General features: G+C 25.2%; 1 protein-coding gene across 2 annotated transcripts; it reads right to left on the bottom strand.

Annotated features, from left to right (window-relative positions):
• Positions 1 to 1,937: 1,937 nt before the first annotated feature.
• LOC124954733 (trissin receptor) lies at positions 1,938 to 23,863 on the bottom strand. Of its 2 annotated transcripts, XM_047508079.1 has the most exons (5): positions 23,617 to 23,863; positions 17,309 to 17,499; positions 5,614 to 5,769; positions 5,118 to 5,529; positions 1,938 to 3,828 (listed from the first exon to the last, which is right to left on the bottom strand). In XM_047508079.1, the coding sequence occupies exons 1-5, from the start codon at positions 23,664 to 23,666 to the stop codon at positions 3,462 to 3,464; spliced, it is 1,176 nt and encodes a 391-aa protein (XP_047364035.1). In that variant the 5' UTR covers positions 23,667 to 23,863; the 3' UTR covers positions 1,938 to 3,461. The 2 variants fall into 2 exon arrangements, with proteins under 2 accessions (XP_047364035.1, XP_047364034.1); XM_047508078.1 differs by having other exon boundaries at positions 5,118 to 5,769.
• Between the last annotated feature and the right edge of the window lie 833 nt (positions 23,864 to 24,696).

Here is a 24,696-nt window from a genome sequence, read left to right as displayed (position 1 = left end):
TATTTGCTTGTTTATTAAAGATTTAGATCGATCACATATATTTTATTTAGTGAAATTTGTGCGAATCAATTTTAATTCTAAGTAGAAGATCGATAACAATCTAAAGATCTATTATCAACTTCCAAAAAAAAAGTTCCCTTTGAAAAAATCCTTAGAAAAAAAAAATAATTCACTTATCGAATAAAAATAAACAAGCCAATGTATCTTTAAATTTTGCATTACGAAATTATTTTTTTTTAAGAATTGATCGAAATAAGAGTTATTTATTTATTCTTGTAATATATTGAAACATAAGTATATTTGTCTTTTTTACTGCGTCATCTTTTTTTTATTAATCAATTGAACTTCAGCCTGAATTTATCATTTTTTTTCTTTTTTTTTTTTTATGTCAATCATCTTGCCGAAGAGAAATAATTAAATATAAAATAATTTCAATCTCTTAAATGTCAAAATCTATTTTTCTTCTGCTTGAATATTAACTATGTATATGTACCCACACAACGATATTATAATATTCTTACAAATTTGGATATTTACTCAAAACGTAATAAAAAGCAATGTAATAATTAATAAAAGAATAAAAAGAAAACAAAATTCACGAATTTCTGTTTTTGTTCCTACATATAGAAAAGTATAAATAAATTAAAGAAATGATTGAATTAACGCGATAACAAGGCGCAAAATATATTTTCTATCCATGGTAGGGTCATACGATGTCGAGTGATGCAATCGTTGCTGGGGGTCTGATTGAAGAATAATAATTATTATACTTATTATACGATAATAAATCTACGTATCTTGTGTACTTGGCAGTTTTTTGTCCATTCCTTATCTCTCCCTTCCTTTTTTTTTCTTTCTCTCTGTCTCTTTTTTTCTGTTTATCTGCTTCTAAATTCTTAGAAATTTTGAAATTTCTCAATGTAGTTTACGCATGTTAACCAATGATAAAAATATTGTCGTGCGTTCTACCGAAAAATAATCGATTTTATATTAATGGGATCGATAGCACTAACGATAACATTATCGTATAACGTTTCTCTATTTCTTCCTATATGTTTAAAAACGATTATTGTTATCAATATACATCATATAATACATATTCTTTTTTATGAAAGCTATTTCATTTTTTCTACCTATGGAAAGTATTTTCTATATATGGAAAGTATAATATTTTTAAATTTTACATGACTGGGAATTGTTAATGAATATGTATTTTAGATAATGGATTTGTACATACATACATACATATGTAGGTATATATTCGGTTACCTTTTTTATTTGATACTATTCGAGACTGAAATAAAAATTTTTTTTAATAAATTTTAACTTATTAGTTAAAATTAATTGGAAACTTATAAATAAATTTAAACATTAAAATTGAAATATTTATCAATTCGTATTCAATTGTTCAATTTCATATTTATATTTTCAATAAATAGACACATATACGGTGATATTTATTACTACATCATTGCTATATACGAATTTGAAAAATCTGAATTTTTCAAGATAATCTCAAATAATGGTGCCATAATAAAGTTGCTACGTTTATGAAACGAATTATCGAAATAGAAAGCTATATTTTCCATTGCGCGCTTTACAATGACGTCTCTTTAAAATAATGAAATGACACACTTAATCATATCGACGAGTTAAAGGAACATTTAACTTGGGGTACCCCCAGCAGAACGAACGTATAAAATTATCTTATCCTCCGCGTATGGAAAATAACTTGCTTGACATATTCATCTGACATAAATTTCTTTCATTTGTATGATACCATTCAAATCTCTATAATAACATTGATTAAAAATTATGTATATATATATATATATATATATATATATATATACACATATATATTATGTATATATATATATATATATTATAGATCATATTATATCATTATGATCTATAATCGTATTCGTTTACCTATATGTTAATGTTATTAAGAATAGTTTACTGGAAAATATCCGATTTGGTTTATTATTAAGTAGATAAATAGTTATCCTTTTAATGGGAAGATAAAAATTGATACGACCGGCATTGATATGTCGGATCAACTAAGAATCTTTTTTCTTTAATACCAGTTTACACTGGTTAAAAGCTTGTGAACTCGAGACCTCATCGTTATAGATAACGCTCGAAAAGAAAGAAGAAGAAAAAAAATATATATATGTAATACTTCTGATAATTCTCACATGATTCGAGCGAATAAGAAAAAGATTTCATTTCAATTGAAAAAAAGGAAGGAGAAAATATGTATTTCTATGTTACATATGTGCCATTAAGAATGCATGTTCATATTTTTTTTTTTTTTCTTTATGCACTTTATACTTTGATCTTTCACATAGAACCCACATGAAGCATGATCTTATTCGATAAGATAATATGATTAATTTTCGATACAAATATTTTTTAACTATTTCCAAATTTTTGAGACATAATCTTCTGACGTTGTCTTCTTACATACATACATATGTAATTTATCGAGATATCAGGAACTTTGATCATTTGATATTAAAGTGTGTACTGAAATTTTTTCGATGTATCTAATTTTAATAAAACACGCACACATACACACACACAACTACTTGTATATATGTATATCCTCTTTTTTCTTGTCTTTCTTTTTTTCTCTCTCTCCTCTCTCTCTCTCTCTCTCTTTCTTTCTCTTATATTCAGTAGACATTTTACATAATAAAAGCTTGAACTCTTGTTCCTAATTCGGATACATTCGAAAGGAGGTGACAGTAGATGGTAAGTGTACGGTTGATACCGTAAATCGTATGAATTATATATATGTATGTACTTACGTAGTATGCATATTCCTGCAAATGTTCTAGCACGTAGGTAACATGTAGAAAAGTTATTTCTGGTATTAGGTAAGCGACGACATTGATAAGCTCTTATAAGAATTTTAAATTAATTCGATCCAGAATAAAGAAAAAAGTTCTATAATTTGTATAATAAATTAACTGTTATCACATTAAATTATCGTTATCACATACCGATGACGTTGTTGTTGTTGTTGTTGTTGTTGTTGTTGTTTTCTATAGGTTATTTTATGATTAGCTTCATCGTTTATATGAACTTTGAGATTTGATAATATCTCCAAACTACAGGGTTTATATATAAATGGATATTAACTTCATTTCGTGCTTTTTTTTATCATCATTTTATAATAGAAATAATTTATGTATTTCTCGATGATAAGACATTTCTTTTTTTCTTTTAAAATCATCTTCACACGCTTCTCAAATTGTTAAACATATCTTAAAGTATTAAATTGCAGCTACGTTATCGTTCTCCAATTTGTCGAATTCAAGTTCTGGTCGAGTAAACTCAGATAGATAAGTCAAATTAATATTGTTGTTTTTAATGAGTATATCAGATCGTCATTAGGTATTCTTCTCGTAAGTATTTCTTCTTGGTATGGTATGCGTTGTACAAGGACTCTCTTATATGCGTTGTATCGAACTCAATCGTACAAGTAAACTGTGAGGAAAGAGATTCCCGTTGGTCCCGTTTTCTTGTCTTGTTATTTCTCCACTGGTACAACCAGTTACACCCAATCCACCTGCTGTACGATCTCTACCTTTGCAGCAAGGAATTTCTCTCATTCCTTCACGGAAGTTACGCGAAAGGAAGGCATAGAGAAATGGATTCAGACAGCAATTCGTATAAGATATCAAGAAAGTCGATACGGTCAGTAGAGTAGTGAAATTAGAAGTTCGATCGTAATATGGTCCCCAATGTAGCCAAATTATGCGAACTTGTTGTGGGAGATTGCAAAGTGCAAAAAATACTACTACGGCAATCAGCATCCTGTTAAGTAAATATATATATATATATATATATATATATATATATATATATATTATAATATATATATATATTATATATATTATATATATATATAATAATATATATATATATATATAAAATTTGGAATTAATTTCGAAGTAAAATATAAATCAATATATCCATGTTACAATAATATCTAGGTATACATCATATTTTTGTAAGCATGAATATTTGTATAGAAATATATATCCATGATCTATGGATATTTTTTATGTATATTTATGTATGTACGTACATGTCTGAATTTACGTATATGTATATACGTATTTATCAAATCTAACTTTTTATTCAATTTTTTTAAATATTTAACTTCAGCTAAAGATATATATATATGAACTTTGTACATCTAAATTCAAAAATTATGTATCTTTAAATTTAAATTTATGTATTTTAAAAGGACGTTGATTTTGAGCGAAATAAAATTCGAAAATAAATCATTATTACGAAGGAAAATATATAGACATGGCAAATCGTCTTATCGATAATCTGCTCGTTCGAATAGATGGAGTACATTTGATCATATTGATTGACGATTCGTTGTCGATTTAATATTTTTTAAGACATGAAGCTTATATGTGTAAGAAAAATAAAAAGTATGAAAGGTGAGCTTGAATTTAATTTGAAAAAGAAAAAGAAAAAGAAAAAGAACAAGAAGAAGAAGAAGAAGAAGAAGAAGAAGAAGAAGAAGAAGAAGAAGAAGAAGAAGAAGAAGAAGAAGAAGAAGAAGTAGTAGAAGAAGTAAAAGTAGAACTAGAAGAAAAAGAAAAATACGATAGGCGAGTAAAATGAAAAGAGAAATGAAATGCGAAAGGATATATATATATGTATATATGTATACACTTAGATATATATATATATATATATATATATATATATATATATATATGTACAAATAAACCGGTATATACATATATAGGGTGGACTGAATGTTCCTAGACTATTTTAAAAAACAATTACGTTAATCCTTTTTTTCCTTCTCTCAGATTGCAAAACAACAAGGGACATTCTTTAACAACCTAAAAAACAAATCGGTCTAAAAATTAGCATCGGAAAAGTGTAATTGATTTTTAAAATAAAATTTAGAAACTATTGTTCCACCCAATATTATATAGGTATGCATATAAGACAATAAATAAAGTAGTAAGCGTAGCAGTAATGTACATATATATGTGCATGTGTGTATGTGTGTGTGCGTGTGTATTATTCAAGAAACAGCGAAAGGAGAAAAGACAATTTTCAAAGATGAATACCTTATAACTCCACGTCTTGTTCTGAGAACCTTCCTGCAAGAGGTATGAATATGCTGAATTCTACCATTTCTAGTTTCGGCTACAAGGCCAGGTCTACCGAGAGCAGCACCGCTTCTCCAAAGACGGACAGCTATTTTTGTATAGAGATAGGACATCAGTGCCAGTGGTAAGAGATAAAGGAAGATAAAGTTGAAAGCATCTAAGACATGTTTCTTGTATTTCTTCATATTAGGTCCGCAAATGATATCGACATTGCCGTCGCTCAGTTCATTGCTGATTGTTTCAAAATAAATAAATCTTGGTGCGGCATATAACGCCGCTATTATCCATACAATACCAATGACTGCTCTTAGACGACTTGTGGTTAACATCGATTTACATTTCATTGGATGTACCGTTGCCAAATATCTTTCTATGCATACTACCATTAATATCAAAATGCTCGCCGTATAGGATAATGCATGAACGAACATATAAACTTTGCAGAGGAAGTTACCTAATCGCCAGCTATTCATCAAATAATTTATTAGAGTTTGGTAGACGCAGAATATGCCGACGCAAAAGTCTGCTACTGCTAAATTTGCCAAGAAGAAGTTTGTAATGTTTGGTAAGCGACGAGAAAACGTCACCACGAGTATTACCATTAGATTACCTGAAACAGATAGTTAATCTAAGTTAGTTGGATTGAATAGACATCTTCGAAACGTTATAATGAATGATCTGGCATTTTTTCATTTTTCTTTTTTCTTTTTTTTTTTTTAAGATTTAAATATTATTCTTATCAAATTTACTTTCGTTACTTTTTGTTTGTTTGTTGTTTTTTTCCTTTGTTTGTTAAGTTGAAAATCAACATTTTTATTGGTGACCAAAATCTTATTCTTATCAAATATATATAATTTGTTTCATATGTATCAAAGAAAATTTTAATATAAAAAAATACATGTTTGTATTACTTATAATTTCATTCACATTTTGAACTTTCACATTCAAGGAATGAATAAACATCGATTATTGTCAAATTTAATTGATTACAATTATACTCGATACAGTTCCTAATTATCCTTTAGGTATATATGAAAGAAAGATTTGATAATAATTAAATAGAAACGGGGATGATAAAATAAAATAAAATAAAACTAAGAAAAAAGAAAACAAGTAAATCCTAAAGTTTTTCTAATAAACAGATTAAAATTTATTGCAGTATTTGCTTTCTTATTTCATTAAACGATAAATCAGATGTTGGAATTATTTTAATATATTGCCTCTCACGTCTGCGGTTTACAATTATTCTAGGAAATCCTTGCATAACGATGAGCCAAAGATCCGTTAATCCGAATGTATTTAAGGATCGATCGATCTCGTACCAATATCAATTCATATTATAGTTCCATTATCGTAAGTAGAAAATAATAGAAATTAATTAATTCATTTAATTTATCGTATACAATTAAAAGAATTTATATTAAAGTTTTATCTTTAAATTTTAAGAAAAGATAATTTGTTGAATAATTAAAATTAAAACAATCTTTATCACGTTTTTATCTTAACATTTTAATGAAAAATAATTTTATACTTTCATCTTAAGGCTACTTTTCGTCTCGCAGACACTGGTGAGATTATATTAGTATCATTTTTCAAGATTTTCGCCCCTTATACCTAATACCTCGTAATAATGATTAATCGTTTTGCTTGTTCAGCATATACTCCAAGGAAAATATTCTTCCTAAGTATCTTGTTGAATATGGATATTATACAAAACAGGTAAAAATATTATTTCATATATTCTATATATATATATATATATATATATATTGTAATATATTGACTACCAAATATCTTTATGACTATACAAAAAAAAAAAGAATGAAAAAAAAAGACCAAAATGTTTAGGCGTATTAAAAGAATGGATACAAGATGTCTTCGTTATTTTATTCATCTTTATCGTATTTATGTCAAATAAAACTGTTTATAAAATAGCTGTGTCATAAGCGAACAAAACCGATTATAAAATAGCTGTGTCATAAGCAAACAAAATCGATTATCGGAAAGTAGTTTTTCATGTATTAAAATGTAATTTCAAAAAAATATCACTAAGCGTTAATTAAAAGAAAAAAAAGGAGAGAGAGAGTGAATGAGACAGACAGGCGGAGGGAAGGTATTAGGGAGAAAGAGACAACGGTGCAACGACACAAGGTTCACCTTGTTCCACTGGCTCTTTCTCAATTCAATGCCGATCACGTTCGATCCCTGCTTCGAGTTTTATTGCTTAGCAATGCTACCGTCTTGTATTGTGCCTGTAAGTTGCTCGTACGATTGTCGAATGACAATGGGACGTCATCATCCGAAGAAAAAAGAAAAAAGGGAAAAAGAAAATGAGAGAAAGTAATTCGAAGGAACTGAAGGGAAGAAAAAAGAAAAGAAAAGAAAATGAAGAAAAGCAAGCTCAAGATCGTACATATATATATATATATATATATATATATTTTCTTTTTTTACATGTCTTAAAGTTCGAACGAAAGGCAGATTTTTTTTTTAAATTATATTGATAAAATAAGTAATAATCGTAAGAGAAGTAGAAGAAGACTCAACGACTTTAATATTCAACGTCTCAGCCATTACCGTTTATTCATGACGTCTTCTCTAATCTCTCTTTCTCTTTCGTACCTATTTTTTTCTTAACCGTACGGGATTTTCGAAAGAAGAAGAAAATATGGCCATGTCTAAAAGTACTCCACTTTTGCGGCGGATCCCTTCAAATCGTAAATCCACGAGCCATTAATTCTACCTATTCGACGGTGTTCTTCGAGTGAACATTCTTTTAAATCGTTTTCTTATAAATATACTTTAGAAGGATCGAAAGAAATTCGGAAAAAATCTAATTTAATCTTTTTACAATTCGAACGTAATGTGTCTATTTTTATTTACTATTTAACATAATACAGATCTTCAGGGAAAAACGAGAAGTGACGACTATTATGATTGGAGTATAATAGGTATACTAAATCGTTTAGTTTTATTGGATTTTATTGGTTAAAGTGGAACATGTGGTAAAATTCTCAGTGTTTTATATTTAAATAAAAGAATAATAGTATGTTTCAATTATACATAATAATAATAATAAAAATAATAATGTAAAAAAAAATATATTAGGATTGGTTGGTAATTAATGTATTTGAATTTTCAATATTTCATACATAGGTATAAATATATATATATAAGTAAAATAACAAAAAAGCAACGTTTAAATTAATAGAAAGTATAAAATAATAACAGTGTAATACTGGGTTGGCCAATAAATAATGTTGTAATATTTAATAAAAATAAATCCTTTAATATTATTTCTTAAATATTAAATATTAAAAATGTTACAATTTCTGCAAAAATACTAATGTTGCTTTTTTGATAAGATATATGATTAGAAAGATATATTAAAAAAATATTAAAAATTTATATATAAAATACAATAAAGTTGAACTCGACAGATACCAATTTAAAAGTAATCAAATAAATGATGACTCATATATACCTTTTTTTATTTTCTTTATAGTAAAATAAAATTGGACTTGTAAAAAGAAATAAAATTGTCTCCTCGTAGAAGCAAGTTAAACCTTCAGCAATTTATTTCTTTACTCTTTATTTTCGTTCTGGCTATCGATACATTGGAGAAAAGACGTGTCACATGTCTAGCAATAAATATAAGCAGCCCTCCAATAACACGTTTAATTCGTATCATGTTATATGGAAGTCATATGGTAAAACGATATTTCGAGTTTTTTGTAAATTCAACTCAAATTTCTGTAAGATTTCAATGATCTTATAAGGTTAATTAATAAATGAAATATCAATAATATAGGATATTTGTGTATACAAAGACATATAGAAAAAAAAAAAAAAAAAAAAAAAAAAAAAAATTGTTAGACATTTGCAGAGAAAATAAAATTTTTCAAATAAATGTGAAACTTTATTATGTACCGTAGTAAAGAAAATATTTTTACTACTTTGTTTATCAAGTACGTCTTAATAAATTAAAATAATCTTTAGGTAAATTTTATTTGTCAAATGTCTTAGTAAATAAAATTGTAAAAAAAAAAGAAAAAAAAGAAATTTGAAATACGATGTAAATAAGTTTCGCATTGTACTAATTCTGATATATGTATAATATCAATTAGTTTCATATCCTAAATTATGTTAAAATTTGAATAGAAAATTTTGATTTCGATTAAAGATAAGCCGAAACGTTCATTTGAGATTTTCATTAAGTAGATTACATAAATGAATCAGAACTATATCCAGTAGTTTATGAATTTCTTAAAAACTTTCTAAAGAACTCGATGAAGATTATTATAAAAGGTGATGAAGTATCGATTTCAATAATGAATGATTAATATAATCGTTCGTAGAAAATTTTAAAATTGCCTCGAACTATTTTTCCCCCCAGAAATTATAATACAATTTAAAATGAAATTTTTTAAATACATAAAAAAAAAACTTAAACGTTAAAATCCTTCTTGAAATTCCTTTTTCCTTCTTTTCTTCTTCTTCACAATTTAAAATTTTTCTTCATTTCAAAACTAAAAGTAAAATTGACGTAAACTATACAAATAGTTTTAAACTTATACAAATAATTTGTACAAATAAAATCGTACTATATATGTATATAAAGGAAGATAACTGATCTACAAATGACATTTCAGTTAGTAAAATTTATTTCTCTAACTCTTTGTGGAATTAAATTAATTGAGTTAAATAGAAAGAGATGGAGATTGACAGAAAGGATAATAGAGACAAAGACAGAGAATAAGGACATACATATGTACATACAATATATATATCTGTTCTTTTAGGGCGATCATATACTCGAATATAACTGATCTGTACTTGTCTGTGGCAGATATCTTCAAACATAGACAAGCTTGATTGGCCGACTGTCAGAAATCAAAAGTATATGATACTAATTGTAAGTTGAATCATGAAGTATTAGTTGGTACCAACGTCGCAAGGGAAATTAATCGACTTGAACTTATGAATGTCTGAGAGAATTTATAAATGGTCAATGGGAGAAAATGAATGAACTATATATGTGTGTGTATAGGGGCGTCAGTGGAGAGGGAGAAAAGAGAGAATAGATAGAATTATATTATGCAGATAGGAAAGTATAGTTTGACGCTTATCTACATATATTTTCGAAATATTAATTTCAATAGTACTCTGATATTCTTTTCTTTCAACTTGAATTATCGTGTTATCGTATATTACAATTTCACAAAGTTAGTTTCATAATGGTATTGTCTTTGTCAAAATAATGATAATATTTAATACTAGTAATAATAAAATTGATGTTAATATATTATTTCTCATTTCATCCAAATAAAAATATATTATAATGGAAATAATTCAAGTTTAAATATCGAATTTATTTGATATACAATAGTTATTAATATTTGTTATAATAATGGCTAAATAAATATTGCTTATATATATATATATATATATATTAAATAATATTAAATGATAATAAAATTAATATTTTAACAAATTTTTTTACAAGTAAATATATATACGTTTTCAAGCAGATAACTTTTTTAAAAGTAAGAAACGAAAAAAAAAAAATGAAAATAAGAAAAAAGATGTTAGAAAAGTTTGTTCTAATGGACAAGAGAAGCATATTGGCCATCTAACAAGAACATTAAAAGCTGACTCGTGAAAGTTTCTAGGATCGATATCACTGATTACGACGGCTGACAAGATATGTTCGTTCCTTAAGATTGTACTTTCGACGATGAACCTCTGTTCTAATGCGTTGTGATTAATACGTTACGTTTAATCCCTTCTCTTTCTTTTTTTTTTTTTCTTTTTGACACTTATTTTATTTTAATTATATACACATACACACACAAATGAATTTACAATATTTATATTTTAATAATTTTTGTTATAATCCGGATGACATTATCAAAAAGATTTGTAAAATAAAGAACTGGTATATACTAGTGAGAAATAAAAATGTAAATATATATTCTTTCAAATATAGAAAGGGGCAAGGATATTGGTAGGAAATATCTCTCTTCCTCTCTCTCTTGAGACTTTTTATTCTTTCTTTGCTGTTGATATCAATGTAAAAGAAAACAAATAAGAAAGAACGTAGATAGATATCTTTGTTGATTTTTATAAAAATACGAAATGAAGGAATTAAAAGAATTGTAGAATTTCAGTTGCAATACTCATTTTTAGAAGATAAGGGACGATTAGAATGTAAATTTCACGTTTCCTAGAAATTTAATAAGCTCTTTTTCAATTCTTTAAAATTATTATTTCTTAAGAAAAGGTTCTCCTAAATTAAGGTAATTCTTAAAAATTAATTGTTACAGAATAATTTAGAATGCAATATGAAAGGATGTACGCGTATCTCCAAATGTTTGACTATTCTGAATTTGAAATTGACGATTACACTCGTACCATTATTTCTAATCTATTGAATCTAATAATAGAAATTTAGTACATGCACTTGCATGTGTATAAATGCCCTTGCGAATGAAATAATACGATCATGAATGCACATGCAACATTGTACTCGCAAAAAAAAAAGAAAAAAAAAATTTAGAAATATGCGGTCGTATCTTAGATCGTGCATCTTTTTATTCTAACATATCTTTCTAACTTCATAAAAAAAAAATAGAAAAATAATATATGGCTTGTTATAATTGTGTTAATTACCCTGTAATATATATATATATATATATTAAATTTAATATTAGTTTTATCATAGACACAGAGACAAACTGAATATTATCTCTAAATTTTCTTATTAATGAATTTCTCAAATATTCGTAGACGTAGGTACTTTAATAAAATCATACACACATATACATATATATTTATATTGATTAACTATGCGTCATAGTATATTCTCGTTTTCTATTAGTATCGTACTAAATTAGGGCATAGAAGTAGGAACACTGTTTGAACGATTACGTTATACCAAATATCAAGAGACTTATGTAAATAGTATTTACGGTGTATCCTTGATAGTTGTCGTTCGAGATTTAATCGATAATAAAAGATAGTCTCAATTTAAGCATCACGTTCAAATTATTTGTCTCTTGTTAAAAAGCTCTTCCCTTTTTTTTCTTTTTTAAACGAAATTAAGTTCGTATTATTTTCATCCTTCGAATATGCTTAGAAAAATAAATCAATAAAAAGAAGAAGTAAAGTTATATTACATATTTGTAATCGTCAATAAAAATTTGCTCCTTAAAATATGATAAAAGAAAAAACAACAAAATATCATTTCAATATTATTATATTATTATTGTATTCCATTACTAGAGCCATTAGTAGAAATGTTTTTCTCGAGAAACGATTAGAAGAAAAAAGAAAAAAAAAAAGAAAAGAAAAAGAAAAAAAAAAGAAAAGAAAAAGAAAAAACGAGAATATGTCAAAAACGTTCGATTTAATAAAAATCTCACAAAATTTTTCGTAATGTAGGTATAATATAATATAATAATCCTTGGAACCATAGTGTACCGTTTCATTTGGAAACATTAGTAGAAGTCTTTTTCTTTCTACCATTTTGTCGCAAATCCCTTTGTTCTTTTTCTCATTTTTTCCACGTGAACCCTTTTCTCTCCCTTTTCAGACGCCGCACGATCGATCACTCGGCGTTTTGTTCGTTTATACCCTTACGCACAAGTATTTCTTTTTTTCTTCTTATTTTCACCCTTTTCCTATTTCTTTTATGGTGTTCCTTTCCCCCTCTTTTTGCTTGAAGATCTATTGTGAACTTTTCTTTTTCTTTTTTTTTTTCCCTTTCCTTCTTCCTTTCTCTTTCATACACTACTTTATCTCATTCCAACATCTTTGTCAACGTTTACACATGCGGTTTATACAGAGATATACATAGAATACATACCAAAATGATCGACTAAATTTTATTTGGTCGCTTTTAAATATATATATATGTATATATATATACTTTTTCCATATTAAAGAAAAGGAGAGAAAGAGAGAAAGAGAACACACATACACACAGATTCACAAATCATTATTTTCTCTTTCCAGTAGATAAAATCTTATCGGTGTTATTACTGTCTTAGAATATAAGGAAAAGGAATGTCTGATTAAAACGTAAATACTTCGATACTGTTTTTACATTTGTAACGTTTTCTTAGATTTATTTGAAAGAATGTAAAAGTACTTATGGACTTAGGTGTTACCCGACGTCTTTGAAATGATAAAAGGTTGTAATTAAATTACCCGCATAAGGTTCTATCTGTAAAGGGTACGTATGTATAATTCTATTTGTAAAAGTGACATACGTACGTAACTCAATCGCAAGACTTTGATGTACAATTATCTGTATAATTAAGAGTAGGCATGCCACACATGAGTCTATTGATAACCCTTTTGACATCGAAGTCTTGTCAGCTGCCTGAAGTCTTAACAAATATCCAGTAAAAACCGCTTATTGGTTGAATTTACTCGGATTGCTCGATATTACAGTTATGGACTTTAAAATTATTATTCATTCAGTTTTACAATTGAAACATTAATTATTTATTTATTTGTAATATTTTCTTTTGTAAGTGTGTAAAAAGGAAGAAAGACAAAAATTAAAGAAGATAAAATAAAATAAACTAACGATGCAAAAAATAATATTTAAATTCTTTTTTGTTTCTAAGTAAATAATAAATAATTGATGTTACGAACGGCAATCCATTGTCCTATACATACCGTACATGCAATTATATATAATATCGATGTATATGTATTTAATTTTTTTTTTTATATATGATAAAACTACAAGTTCGAATAAAAGACCGAGAAGTACTTGAAAAGGAGTAATTGATTTTTAAAACCGCTTAGGTCTTTTTTGACTCTCCTTGTATATATATTTTTATAATTATATATATATATATATATATATATATATATATATATATATTATATATTGTATTTATACTAAAGAAAAGGGGAATCGTTCAAAGAGAGAAGAAAAAGGCAAAACGATTTATTCCAAGGTTGGTTTTGAGTTGCGTTTCGTGTTGGCTCAAAGAACGTTCGTATTATCGTCATCGGGACAATAAATTTCATTTAGGTTTTCCAAAAGGTTCTCATCTTTCAAGCAGGGGGACAGAAATAGGAAAGTTTCATACTTGGGTTTCTCAAGGAAGAAAGACGGAACTTGGTAAAGTTTTAATCTTAATCTTTCGAGCAATCGGCATAAGTACATCCGATCGAAGCTTACCTCTTTTCCCTACACTCTCCTTTCACGTTGCATATGATGACTTCAAAAGTTCATTATATCAAAATCTTAGATCGGGATACATATATTATAAATTCGATATTACTAGTTATCGAAAATTTATTATAAACAGATTGAACATGGATAGAGTATAACAAAATTATATTTAAATTTTTCTCTGAACAATTTTCTTTAACGTTAAAATTAATTAAAAAGAAAATCTATTAACTATTTTCATTACATTTCTTTATTTAATAGATATTTCAAAACGAAAGATAAACTTCATATTCGTTATTATTTACTTTGTAATAAATAAAAGAAAGATTTTCATTATAAAAAATAATATATACCTATATTTTTATCAATTTGCTAATCGTAGCGTTAACTTTTCTATTTATTAATTTTTTTCTTAATTTGTAAATAAAAAAATAAAATAATAAACTTTCTGTATTGAGATTTCTTTTGGATAGAATATTTTTTTGATTAACGAATTAAACGAAGGGAATAACAAGTTAATATATACATATGTTTTGTAATATATACATATGAATTAAACGAAGGGAATAGCAAGTTAATATATACATATGTATATATATATAATATCGATTATATAGATAGTAGGTTTTCATTCTGGGTTAAATGCACAAATCGTCTTTCTAACAATGTTTTTTTATCAACGTTGTTGCATCATTGATGCATCGTGTGCACCACCTGCATTGCATGTTTTCCTTCCTTTTTTGTTTACCTAGTAAATTTTGCAAATCGACAAAATTCAGAACTTCGTATGACACGTAATATTATTTCTTTTTTCTTTTTACTTTCTTTAATTATTCGTGCAACATTCAAAAAGAATCATTAAAGTTAATAAAAATTTTTTCTTTTTCTTTTTTTAACTTTAATACTAGTCTTTAACTAGTATTAAATTATTATAAGATATTTAAATTGTAAATAGCTTTTATAGATTGTTATATCTATGCAATCTTTGTAAAGAAAATCACAGATAAATAATTACAATATTTATCATCAAAATAAAAGAATATTGACTTTAATTCTTTTCTAATTTTTAACAATTATACTTATTATTTATACGTGTATGTGTGTGTGTACATCATCCGGAATCTGGAAACGTCGAAATTCATTTCAAATTGTCAATATCCACTTTAACGATATCGAGCTTATCGTATATTTATTATTTATCATCAGATTTTAATTAAAAAGTATGTTATAACTTTCATGTGTGTATGTGTGTGTGCGTATATATATATATATATATATATATATATATATATATATTTATATTTTTATTTTAATTCAAATTCTCTTTTAATCGTTATTTTTTGTTTCAAAAAGTATCTCATATGTGTATATATATATATGTATATATATATATCTTGTTTTTTAGAAGCTGTATCAAATGCGATAAACGGAAAAATTAATTGAAAATAATCAATGGCTATGATATATGTACGCCTTTTAAATTTCAAAAAAAATACACGCATATAATAATAAATATTAAAATTAAAAACAATGAACAGGAGAGACGATTGTCAATTAAATCTATTTTTACTTACGATAAATATATAATATTAAATTACATATATATATATATATATATGTGTAAAAAAAAAAAATAAATAAATAAATAATAATAAATTATTTAAGTAATGATATAAATGTCTACATGTACATTCGTATATTTTACACTACTTAATCTCCACTTGCTACGTTAATTTATATAGATTAATGTGATCTGTTTTTAATCACCTGGCTTCGATATATATAGGATATATATATATATATATATATATATATATATATGTATGTATTGACATATTATATATTATTATAATCCTTCGATATTTCACTCATCCATCTTTTACAATTTATCTGTACGATATTTGATAAAGCAAAAAAAGATAATTTCTGTAGTTCTTTTTTTTTTTCTTTGTCTCTCTTTAATCTATCGCGAAGCATTTCGTTTCTAAACGTTGCCCAAGAGGCTTATATACTTTTTTTTATATACTTTTGTCCCTTCTTTGTTTCTCTCTCTCTTTCTCTCTCCTATTCTCTCTCTCTTTCTCTCTCTCTTTCTCTTTCTAGTGAGAGAAACAAAAAATTGTTATGGCTGTTGTTAAGCCAACATTGTTCTTACGGTTTCCATGATATCGCCATAAAGTTATACCGAATTATGCTAAGATCTTAAAAAGCAACTTGCTAATATCTTGTTTTCATCGAAAGTATTTCTCCCTAAGGATATAACCTTTATGCTAATTTGTGATAATCCTGAAACGGTAGTGAGGCCACTGGATGAAAGATTATTAAATTTTAACGAAGAACAATTTTTCTCTTCCTGCACAGGTTTTCATTATTTTTACACGTTATTTTACTACCACTATTACTAATATTACTACTATTACTAATAATAATAAAATTACTACGACTTTTCTTTTAATTTTTCGTTCGGTCAGCCACAAACAAGGTAAATAATAAAGGAAGAATCTTTCATGCATTTCAAATTACTTAAACTAGATGGTACAGTAAAGTAGATAGAAAGATATTTTATAAGATACATTTCTCTTATAAAAATTGCTTGAACAAATTCTTTTTCTTTTTGCTTCTTTCTTTTTTTTCTTTTTTTTTTTTCGTTGATTAATCTACACGACAACATTATATTAATTTAATATGATTTTTAGAAAGTTATATTACACAACGATTATATTGTTATATTTATATTATATATAAAACAATAGTTCGAACAATTTTAACAAAAAATATATAAATGAAATAAATTCTGGGAAGAAACATGATATGATAATATAAAATATATATGATAGCATATATATTTTATGAAAAAAAAAAAAAAAAAAAAAAAAAAAAACACACATAAATGATTACATTAAATCTCTATAAAAATAAAAATGAAAATAAAAATAAAAATAAATATACTCACCGAATATACAGCAAATGAAAACGATCGTGTAGAGTAAGATAAATATCACTTTAACATCAGTTCTGTCGAAGATGTAATCTTCCGACAGAGAATCGTTGTAAGACAATTGATAGTAACTTTGATTGTCGATGAATGTCCCATTGTAACTATTATTCAATTCGTAATCACTCGTTTCTGGATCGTCGTTTAATCTGCAAAAAAATTATTAGAAAATCTTTTTTATCGTTTACAATTATGTAATTACTATTTTATGTTCAGAAAATTCGAATGTCGAAAAAAAAAAATTAAATAATATAAGTACATATATATATATATATACATATATACATATATATATATATTTTTTTTTTTTCATTCATATTCATCGTAATAATTTTTATCAATGAATGTAAAATTATTGAGTATTTTTTTATATCAAAATAAAAAAAGAAAATATTATTTAGATATTTGTTATTCGGTTTACTTTCCAATTTTACTTTTTTGTCAAATTCATGCTAACAATATACATTAATGAATGTAAAACGACGGAATGTTCTTGCATTGGTAAATAAAATTGTTATTATTATTTTGAGCGGATATAATTGGTCGTTAATAATAAATTACACGCTCAGTTATTTTAATGAATGAATGAATGAAAGTTTATTGGATTTCTCTTTTACTCTCTTCAATTAGAATCGAACAATGATGGAAGATATTTTTTTCAAAGAACAAGAATTAACCATAACTTGTAATAAAATAAATTTAACGAACATTAAAGTAACATGAAGTTTGTCAAATATTTAAATAAAATCTATTCAACGAAATCAATATTATCTTTTAATAAAATACAAATGTTTAAGAGAGAATTATAATCAGTGTAGTATTAAAAGAATGTTTACCAATCTTTTTATTAAATGAACGCTTGGATTTTCTATCTTTTGTTTGACCTTTTCTGATTCATCGTCGAGTTTCGAGTGTTCATGGTGCCGTGGAAAATTAATTACGCGAAACGAAGACATCATGGATAATCTCGATTTTTAAATCTAATCTATTTAAAACCAAAATATTTTAATATATATATATATAATCTATTATGCTATAAAATTTTCTTTAGAGATTTGTGACCATTGCTGTTTTTCTTATTTTTTTCTCATACAATAGATATATAATGTTTTATATTTATGATTATGTATTATATATAATATTATTATTATTCGTAAATATTTATTATTATTTTCATTGTGAATTCTACTCTACTTAATGATAACATCTATTATTTGATTATAATTTTTCAAATAAATTTACATTGACCGTAATATTTTATTCGAAATCCTGAATTCTCGAAGAATTCGTTGTAAAATGAAAAAAAAGGGCCATGAAAGAATAATAAGATTACTGAAGAAAAAGTATTATCGAAAAGTTGACATCTTTCCTTGAATTAATCATTTGCAATTCTTTGAATTTTAACTAAAATATAGGTAAATTCACGTATATATTTTTCTTTGTTAAAAACTCACGTAGCTCTTAGTGAACTTTGTTGAAATATTTAATATGTTTTCTTTTAGATGAAACTTTTCGAAGAACTCATTTCGTTCTCTCGTTATAATTTAAAAAATTGTGTACCCATGTATCCTTATACATAATTATATGAAACAAATATAAAAAAAATTAATGATATTATATCTTAAATAATTATCTTAAAATGATTGAATTATTTTAATTCTTTATATTTTTATTTATATTTATTATAATTATTTTAATTGTCTTTAAAATATTTAATAACAGATCTCAGACAATAACAAATAAATTTACTTTACAAGTATAGCAATTATTAAAAATTTATTTAACATAATTTAATTATATTTACAATTTTAAAAATATATTTTATTATCGAAACATTTCTAATTATTTTTAACAAGTTATCTGTTTACGTATATTCTTATAAAAATCTAACGTTAATGAATCTTTTAGTGTCATATATTCTCTCTCTCTCTCTCTCTCTCTCTCTCTCTCTTTTTTTTCTAATGTACATACAAACATATGTATGTACATATGTACATACTTATATATGTACATATGTATCACACATGAACAGTATGAGATTGCATGTTGTGCCAACGAACGATATTGGAATATTTGATTCCTTTAGCGAATGAACCAGCACTGCATTCGCATCGATATTTTACGATCGGTACTATTGGCATTTATTTACTTTTAGGTGTTCTACAAAACCGATTATCCATAATGAGAGAAAAAGATGTAGTAAAATGAAATCTCACTTTGAATAAAAACGTCATTTTCTCAAAAAAATTTCACCAAAGATATGACAAAAAGAAATATTTCTTTCTTTTTTTCTTATTATTAATTAATACGGGAATTTTTTTCTTTCTCTCCTTTCACATTTTTGTAATATTTCAAGATATCTTATCCGGTCACTGTGAATTCTACACTATTTAATTCATTTTTATGTATGTATATTTATATATGGATCTTGAATATTATTTAACATAAATTTTAACAAATTGCATAATAGTCAAATTACATATTTGTAATATTCTAAGATATCCTGTAAAATTTTAATTGAAATATTTACATCTTTTAATTCCGACGAGATATTCTTGCGTAAATATAAAATTTGATTATTAACAATATAGAGAAAAATTTTATCTTCGGTAAAAAAAGTAATTTGTTTATTGATTATTTATTAATTTATGTAATTTTATAAATCGATCGCAATATGAATTTCTTTTTGTTTCTGTAAAATAATACGAATTTACTTCTTAAAAAATTTGTTTATAAAAATTGTTTATAACAAATTGTTAATTAATTATTAACAATACGCTGAAAAAGAAAATAGAGTAAATTCTGTCCTTTAAAATGATAGTTCGTTCAAGTTTCTACGATTTTTAGTTTTGGAGATATTCCTATCTATATGAAAGGCATTTAGGTTGGCCCATTGACCTATATTATTTCTTTCAAATTGGTCGATGGCACACTAACCTATATAAATTCTGCAAATTTACGGGGTCTTACTATTACTACTACTACTACTATTACTACGAAAATCCGTAATATACGAATTATCAATGAAAATATTTCAATAGCGATATTTTCGGAACGAAAAGTCGTAGAGATTTGAAATCAACGTTTCAAGCCGGTTTCAAGCATAATTTATTTTTCATTTATTTAAATATTCCAATAATATTGTTATAATAAAATCAATTTTGTTAATAATTATTAAAATTGAATTTTTTCTTTTCTTTCGCAATAAGAACGTAACTATCGTGAAATCATTAAAATTTTTATTATAATTATATAAATTTTATTTTGTTTATTTACAATTTTCCGTACTATTACTACTAATATTATTATTATTATAAAAAGATTTACTAAGTGAATTATGAATGAAAATTTTTGGTAGGCAATATTTTCGGAACAAACAATCGTAGAGATTTGAAATCAACGTCGTTTTCAAATTTAATTTATTCTTTATTTATTTATTTAAATATTCCAATAATATTGTTATAATAAAATCAATTTTGTTAATAATTATTAAAATTGAATTTGTTTTTCCTTCGTAATAAAGACATAATTAATATTGAAATCATTAAATTTTTAACAATTGAAGTAAATAAATTTTATTTCGTTTATTTAAAATATGAGATTTAATGATGTGAACTTTTTCAACATACTTTTTTTAATTTTCATTTATTAAACGTAAAAAATGTGTTCTACACTCTGTTTAAGCTATAACTTTTCTTGATACAAACGGTAATTTATCCATCTACATTTCATCTATTTAAATTATACAAAAAAGAAGGAAAGAGAAAGAGGTATTGTAAAATATTTATTGATCACGTTCTGGAGTAATCGAATTACTATCTCTATGAATTATATAAGGAAAAGTATTATTGAAATTCAAAGTGATTGAAAAAATCGAAGTGAATTTGTCGATACGAAAATTATGGAGTTGCAACGTGAGGAAGCATAGCTTATGATCAGATTGAACTATTTTTTAAAAGAAAAACTCAAGAAAAAAAGAAAAAGAAAGAAAGAAGGAGAGAGAGAAAGAGAGAGAGAGAGAGAGAGAGAGAGAGAAATAGATCCATCTTACGTCATCCAATTAATTTGCTTCTAGTATGAATAATTAAGAGAATTTTAATCCTCGTTCTATTCGATAATCACTTATCTTAATGTACGATGAGATGTAAAAGTTCATGTTTTTTTTTTTTTTGTTTACTTTTCATTTTCTTATTTTCATTTTTCACATTTTTTTTTTTCGAGAATAAACTTTAGAAAGTGTTTATGGTTGATAATTCAAGATCGATCCAAATTATATCGACGAAGTTTTAAAGTAGTACCGAGATAATGGGCCTGGTGTTACTTTCTCTTTTTTTTTTTTTTCTTATCAATTTATATCAAACTAATCACTTGCAATTTTATTTAATAATTATGTAATAATTTTATTTAATAAAAAATAAAAAGAAGAAAAAAGAAAAGGTAAAGGTAGGGGAAAGAAATGATAGATCCAGAAGAAACGTGAAAATCGTTTATTCTGAAAAAAGAAATGAAAATTTCGAGGAGGTACGGCGTCGAGGGAAATGTAAACGAATGAGTGACGAACGGATAGGTCAAGTTCGTAGATTCCTGCCGTGACTAGAATTCTATCCAATTCGGTTGTAGCAACGAACGAAGCTTTTACGCTATATAAACGATGCTTTTTTTTCTTTTTCTCTTTCCTTTTTTCCTGTTCTTTTTTTTTCTCTCTCTTTTTTTTTTTTTTTTTTCCTTTTTTTTTCTTCCTTTTTTTTGACGACCTCTCGAGAAGACTTATCGCAGAAGCTCTTTTGTGCGTAGGCCAAGAATTCGAAACGATTTACTGAAAGTTTTAATTAAACTTTCTGAAGTAAGAAACTCGATCTTGATTCGTATTTTATAATAGTATCTACGTTCTTACATTTCCAAGAAAATTCTTACCTATCCCAACTGGTTCTCTCACAATGCTTTTTGTATTTCTCATATCAAAAGTAATATCAGATACATATGTACATACATAGATATATATATATATATATATATATATATGCATATATGTATCTGTAAATATTATATTATGAAAATGAAATAAGGAAAAAGAAGAATTCTGGTTGAATTAACGATCGATTGGAAAGATACATTATTGCAAATATTAATTTTATTCCAGGATAGACCAAAAGTATCAAAATTACTTTGAAAATTAATTATTCTTTTCCAAGATTCTTGAAATTAATTTTCTATTTTCCATACTAATTATATAAGATTAAAAATCTAACTACGGGGATAATAGAGTCTCGAAAAAGTAACTTTCGGTTCATTTTGTGCATATAGATATTTATATGTAACTATAGTATATTGATTTTACTCTATCGGATTTAATGAAACTGATCAATCGATTTTAATGGTTTATATTTTCTATGCTTATCTGTACGAAAGAGAAGAGAAAAAAAGTAGAATTTAAATCGAATTAACGATTAATTAGAAAAGCGTTTCATTAGTGACAATACTCTATCGCATTTAACCAAACCGATCGATCGATTTTATTGGTCCGTGTCTTTCTAATGACAGTGATATCCTTCAATGTATCTGTGTATATTAGTGAGATAGTCAATAATTATGTTTTAGTTCAATTGACATTAAAAAGAAAAGTTTTACTTTCAATCGATCTTATCTCTCTCACCGTAAGAAAAAAAATAATGTGTTAAAAAAATGTAATATAGAAAAGTGGTGTATTTTAGAAATGTTTCTATATATACATTTGAAACGTGACGATCAATGAAGATCTATTTTTTTTTTTTTAAATATTCCGTCCTTGATGACAAAATATGCCAACATTAGAAAAATTATATTACTAAATATTAGAAATATTTCTACGTATTTGAAACGTAACAATCAATGATAATTTTTTCTAAACATACCAGTCGACGAGACTATTTCGAGGGACACATTACTGTGAGTTATAAATAGAAACCTATAAAAAAGTTTTCTAATCAAATTTTCAATTTTTTTTTCGCGCTATAATATAGACGATAAGGGGAATGATATATTTGATTACGAGAATTTTATTTAAAATATTTTATTTTTTCGTCGTATCTTCATCTAAATAACGAACTACCTCTTTCACGATAATCATTTTTTTTTTCCTTTACATTAATTAATGCGATACATGAAAAGTATATGCTAATATAAAACTTTTCATTTTTGTACAAATATGTCGAAAATAAAAGAAAGAAAAAAAAAAAAAAAGAAAGAAAAAAATATTAAATTATGAAATTTTATAAGAGAAATTTTACCTCATTATCGTATCCTCGTCAAATAAAAGGATCTCTTCTGTGATAGCCATAGTCTTTCTTTATCTTGATAATTCACAAGCTTTTATCTTTTAAAATCCACTTCACACATCCATAAAGCTCTAAAAATTCTTTCTAACTATAAATCTTTTCAGAATAAATCTCAATAGTTGTTATTTATAATATAATATTATTTCGTTTGTAATATATTTTCATTTCTTCAATTAAATCTTCATAATATATCATTTATTTGACACGTCAAACTTGAAGTCACAATAATCCCCATCGATATTTTTTATTTTCTTGTTTCTTACTCCTATTACTATTACTATTATTATTATTACTATTATTATTATTAGTATTATTATTATTATTATTATTATTATTATTATTATTATTATTATTATTATTATTATAATTATTATTATTATTATTATTATTATTATTATTATTATTATTATTATTATTATTATTATTATTATTATTATTATTATTATTATTATTATTATTATTATTATTATTATTATTATTATTATTATTATTATTATTATTATTATTATTATTATTATTATTATTATTATTATTATTATTATTATTATTATTCTCCTTTTTTGTCCTTCGCGTGACAAATTTACTTTTTTCTTCGACCATCCTAATATAAATCAAAATGATAAGAGACACGTCACAGCATCTCCTAGCGCGTTTCGATGAAAAAAAAAAAAAAAAAAAAAAAAAACTATATCAAATGATTAAAACAGCCATCTCCCATGGGGAAACATCGATTGTGATCAAATTAAGCTGTTATCGTCACCGTTATCTTCTACTCACTTAATTCTAATTATATCAATGTTTCATTGTTTTTATAATTTGGAAAAAATGTTTAAACAAAATTTGCACTTATTCACCTTTCGTATGTTTACGAATTACACGTACACATCGTATTTTCATTCACTTCATACATATAGTATACATATGTGTATATATATATATATATATATTAATCGTTAAATTTTATTTACGTAATTAATTATTACTATTTATATTAACTGTTCGTCCATTTATGCATTTATAATTTAATTACTA

Source organism: Vespa velutina, chromosome 16 (assembly GCF_912470025.1).
Source record: "Vespa velutina chromosome 16, iVesVel2.1, whole genome shotgun sequence".
Taxonomy (NCBI): domain Eukaryota; kingdom Metazoa; phylum Arthropoda; class Insecta; order Hymenoptera; family Vespidae; genus Vespa; species Vespa velutina.
This window is presented reverse-complemented; position numbering and strand designations above follow the sequence as displayed.

What these genes read in the sequence shown, in the direction of transcription:
- LOC124954733 (XM_047508078.1), bottom strand. Translation starts at nt 23,666, where the DNA reads ATGGCTATCACAGAAGAGATCCTTTTATTTGACGAGGATACGATAATG. An exon ending in GACGAGGATACGATAATGAG is followed by an intron (nt 17,500 to 23,616) that starts GTAAAATTTCTC and finishes ATTTTTTTGCAG; the next exon opens with ATTAAACGACGATCCAGAAA. An exon ending in TTTCATTTGCTGTATATTCG is followed by an intron (nt 5,770 to 17,308) that starts GTGAGTATATTT and finishes TATCTGTTTCAG; the next exon opens with GTAATCTAATGGTAATACTC.